The sequence below is a fragment of the Petaurus breviceps genome, unplaced genomic scaffold (genome assembly GCF_028583685.1).
Source record: "Petaurus breviceps papuanus isolate PSGF00001 unplaced genomic scaffold, PetGlider_PUasm1.0 173, whole genome shotgun sequence".
Lineage (NCBI taxonomy): Eukaryota > Metazoa > Chordata > Mammalia > Diprotodontia > Petauridae > Petaurus > Petaurus breviceps.
Window position 1 is genome coordinate 11,605,848 of NW_027185759.1, and position 8,909 is coordinate 11,614,756.

The 8,909-nt window shown below is 42.4% G+C and overlaps 1 protein-coding gene across 1 annotated transcript in view; it reads left to right on the forward strand.

The window, feature by feature from the left end:
* Nucleotides 1-2,164: 2,164 nt before the first annotated feature.
* Nucleotides 2,165-8,909, forward strand: part of HRG (histidine rich glycoprotein) — a 16,902-nt gene continuing 10,157 nt past the window's right edge. Inside the window, exons 1-3 of the mRNA XM_069083226.1 lie at nucleotides 2,165-2,356; nucleotides 5,002-5,118; nucleotides 7,010-7,109. Coding sequence (XP_068939327.1) covers nucleotides 2,165-2,356; nucleotides 5,002-5,118; nucleotides 7,010-7,109 — 409 coding nt within the window. The remainder of the gene's footprint in view (nucleotides 2,357-5,001; nucleotides 5,119-7,009; nucleotides 7,110-8,909) is intronic.

An 8,909-nucleotide genomic window follows, 5' to 3' on the forward strand; every position in this document is an offset into this window, starting at 1 on the left:
GTTCAATCATGTCCGACTCTTTATGACCCCATTTGGAGTTTACTTGGCAAAGTTACTGGAGTGGTTTGCCATTTCCTTCCCTAGCTCATTTTACAGATGAGAAACTGAGGCAAATAGGGTTAAGTGACTTGCCCAAGGTCACACAGCTAGTAAGTGTCTGAGGTTGGATTTGAACTCAGGAAGAGGAGTCTTCCTGACTCCAGGCCTGGGGCTCTATTGACTGTACCACCTAGTTGCCTGATCTACTTTTTCAACCAGTACCAAATTGTTTTGAGAATCACTGCTTTGTAGTATAGTTTAAGATGCAGCACTGTTAGGTACCTTTGTTTCACTTTTTTCATTATTTCCCTTGAGATTCTTTACCATTTTGAGCTCCCTATGAATTTTGTTATTTTTTCTAGTTCTATAAAGTAATTTGCTAGTAGTTTGATTAGTATGCTATTGAATAAGATAAGTAATTTATGTAACATTGATATTTTTATTCCATTGATTCATTCCACCCACAGGCAGTTAATATTTTCCCCATTATTTAGGCCTGCATGTTTCTAAACAGTGGTTTGTAGTTGTATTTAGATAGTTCTCGTGTGGACCTTGGCAGGCAGACTGCCAGGTGTTTTATGCCTTCAGTAGTAATTTTAAACGGAATTTCTCTATCTTTTCTTGCTGGATTTTGTTGGCATTATGTAGAAATGCTGATGTTTTATGTGGGTTTATTTTATATCCTGCAAGTTTACTGAAGCTATTAATGATTTCAATTAACTTTAATTGTCTCTTTAGGGTTCTGGTGCTTCAGCAGCACAGCAATCACTAAGTTCAGCTCCTGGGAAACAGATGTCCCCCCTCCCACCAGCCCAAGGGCGGCCTTTCCAACAGCATCCGAAGGCACTTGTGTTGCTACTTGTCTCAGAAACAGCAAAGGCTATTTATGAGTCTCCTGTGAAATATAAGAAAGAAGGTTAAGCAAAGTATCATGGATAGCCGCCCTTTGTGTCTTACTTCCGGGGTTAGGATGAGGAGGAAGTGAAGGAGGAATTAGGAAGAGGAGGAGGAAGAATAGGAAGAAGAAGAGGAGAAGACAGAAGAGGAGGAGGATGCTGTGTTTGTGTTCTCATCTTAAGCCTACTCAAATAACTTTTCTCGGAACAATAAGAATTATCCTTGAGCAGGAAGCCCAATTCTGTATCATAAGACAGGATCTGTCCAAATCTCACACCTTTGGAAATTCATCAGGTTGAGCAGATCCTCTGATCAACACTCTATGCCAGTGACTCTCAAAGGCTGGCCACAGATCATTAGTGTGTCATGAAATTTGGGATGTTATTTTATTCTAGATAAAAAAAAAACTAAACAATTTCACTTAATATTTTACTTTCCCAGCATAGGCAATAAGTATTCATAAATAAAGCTCACATCTTGCACATATGCACAAACATAAACATACATCAGACCTAGCAGTCACAAGGATCTCCACAGACACAACAAATTGTTCATGTGAAAGGGTAGCAGTGCATGCATGAACCTCCCAACTCCCCATGGCGTTGCCAACTTCAATGATCATGCCATGAGCAGATGAAATCTGAGAAGCCCTGCTGTGCACTATACCCTAGTGTTTATCCTATAGGGGACCCCATTAGTGAGCAGATCCAGTTTGTTAATGATTTTTCTTTTGTTTTGCTAAGATTCCCTCTCTTACACTATCTACTAGAAGTGTGTAAATTAAAGTCAAGGTATAATTTCACCCGAACACTGACAATGAATCTCCACTTTTGCCTCCAAAATTAGCTAACCACTTACTGCCTCTTCACAATCTTGGCTAAGGGTCAAGGTGATATCCAAGATTATGTGCCTGAAAAGAACAAAAAGTGCCCCTTTTGGAGGATTTGTTTTTTTCTAAGAGATGGTCTCATAAATTCTGCCCAACACCCCCGCACTGACGAGTCTCCACTTTTGCCTCCAAAATAACTAATCATTTACTGACTCTCCCCTATCTTAACCAGGGTTCAAGGTAACATTCCAGATTACACAACTGAAATGTACAAAAGAGCTCCTTTTTGGAGGAATCCACTGGATCTGTTTTCATTCTAAGAGATTGTCCTATAAATTCAGCTCGACGTCTCTTACCCAGTGACCCACAGCAAGAGGAGCGTTTCTATGCTTTGACACAATGCGGACGCTGGCGATCCTGCTGCTCTTCCTGGCCGTAGCAGAGCCTTCGTTCTCATTGAGTCCTGCAGATTGTGAGGCAGCTGGTCCCAAGGCTGCGGAAATCCTGAATCTGGTCAATGAAAGGCGAAGGGAAGGCTACCAATTCCAGCTGTTGCGGGTTGCCGATGCCCACACTGATGTTCACGAAGAGGTGAGGAATGCTTCTAAAGACAAAGCTTGGAACTGAACTCTTCTCAGTTATACACCCTGGAGGGTGGTGTGTGTGTGTGTGTGTGTATGTGCATGTGTGTTTGTGTGTATGTGTGTGTGCGAGTGCATGTGTGTTTGTGTGTATGTGTGTGTGTGTTTGGGATGAATGGTTGTGACCATTGAGCAACACTGCTTCTTCCAATTCAGAACGGCAATTGCATTTAGCTTGGTAAAGGGGCACAATGGACGGACTTCTGGGTGAGGAAACTGAGTCACCTGGAGAGGTGGTGATGGAAAACAAAGAATATCTTGGAAACACCCATGGTGTCAAACCTAGTTGCCTTCTCCCATTGTCTGGGTCAAGGTCATTACAGTCATGCATTTCCTGTTCTGTTGACTCAGCTTTCTTGGTCTTCCATCAGTTTCTACAAGTGATGGGCTCATAGCTCTCAAGCTAGAAGGTACCTCAGAAGCCTTTTACCTCAACCCCTTCATTTTACAGGTGAGGAAACTAAGGCCCAGAAAGCTCTTTCCATGTTTCTCTGAATTCTTCACATTTGTTTTTTCCTAATGGTGAGGAAATATTCCATTATATTCATTGTCCCTAATTGATTATTTCTTGTGTTATGTTACCACAAAAGTACAGGTGAGAATATTTGTTTAAGTGTGGGGCCTTTCTTCTGCCTTTGACCTGGCCGGGTATTCTTGGATGGGATGGCTAGATCAAAGGGTAGGAACAATTTAGTAACTTTTCTGCCCTCAAATTATTGTTTAAATATTAGTCAATCAATGTTTATTGCAGGTCAGCATTTATACTAGGAAAATAGTTAATATTTACATAGTATTTTTAAGGTTTGCTTTGTAGACATTATTCCATTTGTGCCTTATAATAATTATCCCTATAGGGATATTGGTATTGGCCAATGATATTATGATCCTAATTTTCCAGATGGGGAAAAGGAGGCTCAGAGCGATTAAATTATTTGTCAGAATCAAATAGATAGTAAGTGTGAGAAATGTAGATAAAGTCCAGGTAAACTCCCTCTAAATCTAGTTCTCTTTCCATGGTACCAGCTGTTCTTAACCTGGGGCCACAGGACCCCACCCCGCCCTTTGCCATCGAGGCATCCAGGGATACATCTTGCAGCCTGTGAATTTGAATGGAAGATAAAGGACATGTTTTTTTTTCATTATCCTTTGGTTTCTTGTGGCCCAGTCCTAAGAATTTAATATTTTGTGCATTTAAGATCTCAATTTTAAGAAGGGGCCCATAAGAAGAGATTCACCAGGCTGCTAAAAAGACCCATGACTTAAAGCGGGGAGGAGTCCCTTCCCTACGCCATGTGGCTTTGAAGGAAAGGACTTAGCAGCCAAAGGTCTGGGGAGAAGCCTGGGGATGACTCAAGTTCAGGTACAGGCAGGCCCTGCTTCAGCCTGGAAAAGTGTGATGCGGCAAAGATCCATGTTAAGCCAACGATCCCCTCACTGCATCTTGTGCAGCTACTCCTTTATTCTGGGGTCCTCAGAACCCTGAATCTGAGTGAAATAGAATCTTTTCTTTAATTATGAATGGGGGCACCAAACATCATCCTGAAAAGGATCATCAGGCCATCAAGGGGCCCATGACACAAACATAGGTGAGAACCCTGTGGTAGAATCTTTTCTAAGGCTCTGGCACAAGGACAACAAAGGAGTCAATTTGAGAAGGCATGTGGCCCCCAGGAGCAAGAAACTGGGTACCAGACATGAGTTTCCTCCTATCATCACAAAGCAAGTCTCAGTTTCTTTAACAGTAAAATGGCCATAATCCTACTTTTACTTCCTGTCTCCCAAGGTTATTTGTAGGGAGGGTCTCTGTAACCTTTAAGAGCTCTATATATCGAGTTGTGCATAATAATAGATTTGCAGTTTCATGTGCAATCATTTATTTTTATTTTTTGCTTTTTGGAGGGCAATTGGGGTTAAGTAACTCGCCCAATGTCACATGGCTAGGTTTTGTGTGTGTGTGTGTGTATGTGTGTGTGTGTGTGTATGTGTGTGTTAAGTGTTTGAGGCCAGATCCAAACTCAGGTTCTCCTGACTCCAGAGTCAGCACTCTATTCATTGTACCACCTAGCTGCCCCCAACAATCTTTGTTTTATTATACCATGTTATGAAGATGTTTATTTTATTCCATAAATTAAAAAAGGAAATAAAAAATTTAAAACTATATGAATATCAGTGACTTTCCAGGAGAATATAAACTCCTTGAGGGCAGGGATTATTTAATTTTTCTGTAGATTCCCAGTGTCTTGAATACTACACCGTACACAGTAAACACTTGATAAGTGCTCGTTGATTGACTGTCTCCCGCAATAAAATGCAAGTTTCTTGAGGACAGGAACTGCTTGATTTTTGTCTGTTTCTCCAGTACCTAGCACATCCTCTGGCATACAGTGTACAGTGGGTGCTTGATAAATGCTTGTTGCTTAATTGTCTCCTCTGATAGAACATAAACTTCTTGAGGGCAAGGATTATTTCAGTCTCTTGTTTTTTTATCCCCAGTGCTTTGTCTACTGCCCAGCATGCAGTAGGCTCTTAATAAATGCTTGTGGGATTGGACCCAATTGAATTTGTTTAAAGGTGTATTTTCTCATCTCTCCTCAGGGATCTGCAGTTATTCACTATTTGGTCCTGGATGTGATAGAATCAGACTGCTCTGTCCTATCTAGGAAACCTGTGGAGGATTGCCAGTCGAGAGATGGCAAAAGGCCCACTGAAACTGTAAGTAGACAAGGTCAATACTCATTGTCCTCACCTTTTGAGGGCATTCAACCATTCCCTGGCAGTCTCTCTTGCCAAATAATGTATGAGAAAAACAGAGAGAAAAGCCCTGATGATTTCTCTGGTCCATTTGTCTCCCTATGGGTTGGATGGAAAGCCCTTCATTCAACATGAAGCAATCAGCTCTTAGATCTTCCATCTTCAGGTCCACGCCAGGCTCCTGGAAGGAAAAGAGAAAAGGAAGTGGTGGTTCCAGGTCCCTCCATTTCAGCCACAGCCTGTATTCTACTGGCTTAAGGGCTTCTGAGGCTGCCCACCTTGCCCCAAGCACCCATGGTCCACAAGTCTTAGTATCAAGACTGCTCTCTGGCATTTGGGAGTCCATCATGTAATGATCTCAACCCCATTGAGATTCATAAGGGAGGACCATGGTCCTCTTCTCAAGGCTGCATCCAAGGGTATCCTGGAGCCAGTTCCCAGCTTGGGAAAGGCCATTGTTAAATATCCAGTGGAAGCATTTACACCTTGGAAATTGACAAATACTGCAAATCGGGTATTGATTGAGTGTTTTGCTGATTATCTAGACTTTAAAAAGTGATGGAGAAAATGTTAATAATGTTGGTTAAACTTAGAAGTGTGTTGTGACTGCAACTTTTTTTTGGAGACTTAGTTGTTGAATATTTATCACCACACCCGGCACTGTGCCCACCCATCTAGACGACTTCATTCCTTTAAATTTGAAATTTTATTTTCAGAAAGAAAAACAATTGTGTTCAGGATGAAAGTTAAACTTCCTTTTTAAATGTTTGACATTGAGGGGGTAGCTAGGTGGTGCAGTGAATAGAGTATCAACCCTGGAGTCAGGAGGACCTGAGTTCAAATCCAGCCTCCGACACTTAACACTTACTAGCTGTGTGACCTTGGGCAAGTCACTTAATCCCAATTACCCTGCCCTCCCCCCTCCAATAAAAAAAAAAGAAATATTTGAGGCTGCAACTTTTATCTTCTGAGTGGTTCCTTATAACCAATGATGTCCTGGTAAATGTTTAACAACCAGCTCCGCCTCCACCCCCAAATATACAGAGGGCACACTTTTAAATTTAGGCTGAATTTTTAGCATTTTCTGCATCATTTTCTTAAGTCTAGATAATCCATGGAACAATAAACTAAGCCCTGATCTGTAGGGATTTCTGAGGTCCAAATGTCCACACTGAAAATTTAACAACCAGGTCCCAACATCCAGTTCCAGCTGACTCCAGCACAAACCCCTGTCCAGAGGCAGCTGGGTGGCTCAATCAGGAAGGCAGCTGGGCCTAGAGACAGGAAGCCCTGAATTCAAATCCCGACACTTGCTAGCTGAGAGATCTTGATTATGGCAATTAACCTCTCTTTGCCTCAGTTTCCAGTGATAATAATAATAACACCCACCTCTCAGGATTGTTCTGAGGTTCAAAGGAGATTACATTTGTAAAGTGCTTAGCACTGTGCTATGCACATAGTAGGGGCTTAATAAATAAATCCTTGTTCCCTTCCTCCCTCCCTAATAGCCCTCAAGAAATCTTTCAGGTTAGTAATAATCTTGGGAGATCTGTTCTGATCTCACAGGAAGTTTAGCTACAATAATAGCTATCATGGGTTTGGTAGATTTTATCTCACTTGATCCTCACAAGAATCTGAGAAATATGAAGCTATTATTTTTCCCATTTTACAGATGAGGAAACTGAGCTAAGGAAGGTATAGAAGAAGGCCTTAATAAGGATACTTTATCTTAAAACCAAATCAGTGAAGTGACTCCTTTCCAGGGTCACAGGGAGCACCCTATCTTTGCCCCTAATCCCGAAGAAGGCAGACCATCCAAGGAAATGAATAGTGATTTTTTTCCCTTTTTCAGGTCATTGGGAAATGCAAAGTGGTGGCTGTCACCCACCCAAACACCTCTTGTGAGCCGGAGCTGAATAAGGTGATTGCATTCAACTGCACAACAAGCTCTGGTAGGTGCTGGGGGCTGCCTGGTGTGCAAGGGTGGGGGTATGGGATTCAATGTGATCTCAGGCTTCCCTCTCATCTCCATGATCTGAATGGAAAGGGAAGGGGGGAATGAACCTCTCCCACAAAGAAAAGTGCAGATGGAGAAAAAGCTGAATGAATGACTAGACAAACCACACACACACACACATACGCAAGCACCTTCACTAAAAAGACAAAAATCAAGCCCAAAGTTGCTACTGGATTCCTTCTAGTCAGAAACTCTTCCCTAAGACTAAAAATGGAATTCAGTTTATAAAAATTGAATGAATAGATAACAATTTTCATTAAAGACAACAGGTTTAAGCCTAGAAAGGACATTGTAGTCCAGTCTCCTCACTTTAAAGGTGAGGAAATGAGGTCCATGGAGATTGCATGACTAAGAGAGTCAGTATAGATAACAGACAGGATTCAAACCCAGGCCTTCCTGTTTCCAAGCCCAGTGCTCTATCTACCACACCACTCTGCCTCTCTGTTATAATATTCCCCTTTCACTTTCTCCTCTCTTCAGACACAGCCAGGCTTGTGGTCATTTTCTTCCCATCACAAGTCCACAAAAAGCTATTACAGCCAACACATATATTATATTAGTAGATATGAGTGTCGCCCTTTTTAAACTAACAAGATGCTTCAGAACTCACTTTTAAATTTGCTTATGATTATCTATAATCACAATGGCAAGTTCTTCCTGGAGGTGATGACCTGATGGCATCAGATTTCCTTCCCAGGAACTCCCACTTTCTATTTGAGATGGGCTTCATGGGCACCAGTCTAGGCAGGGCTTAGTCCATTCTTACCAGTGACTCTTACAGCCAAGAACCTAACCATCCCTCCCTCTAACAGCCTCCTGTCTCCCAGATGTCAGTGGAGCCCTGTGCTCCCAAAGTCTCCAATTGGCCATCTCCAGATTCCAACTCTGTTTTAACTCTTCAGATGTCTCTTCTGAAAACACTGGGATCACTCTTTGAGACCTTACCATTTTTTTCATGCATTCTTTGAAATCCAGTCATCAAAGATTGAACATACTAATAAGGACCATCAGCCAATCAAGAAATACTTATTGAGTGCTTCTGTGCCAGGCACTTGGGAAAGAAGGTGATTTATGGGCAGGATCAGAAAAAGCCTCATGGAAGATGGGGTGTTTGAACTGAGTCTTGAAGAACCTAGAGATCCTAAGGGAGAGAGGGCATACCAGGCATGGAAAGCAGTGAATACAAAGGCGTGGAGGGAGGAGATGGAATGTCCTGTAGAAGCAGCAGTAAGAAGGCCAGTTTGGCTGGACCATCAAAGATGTTTAGAAAAGTGTGCTGGGGCCAGTTTGGGAAGAGCTTTGAATGCCAGAGGAATTTGTAATGGATCCTAGAGATAAAAGGGAACACCAGAGTTTATTGGTGAGGAGAGTGACTTAGCTCATGCTTTAGGAAAATCACTTTGAGGGCCAGCACAATGGACAGCTCTAGGCCTTTGTCTGATTGGCTCTTAGTCCAGATCTGTGACTGCTGGGCTAAGGGAAAGGAGGAAGTGAGTCATAATCACCAGGATGAGTGGGGGGGGGAGTGTGGGGGAGGGAGAAAGAGAGACAGAGACACAGAGAGACACAGAGAGAGACAGAGAGAGAAACAGAGACAGAGAGAGAGACAGGGACAGAGAGACAGAGAGAGAGACAGAGACAGAGAGACAGAGAGAGACAGAGACAGAGAGAGACAGAGAGACAGAGACAGAGAGAGAGACAGAGAGATGGAGAGAGACAGAGAGAGACAGAGAGA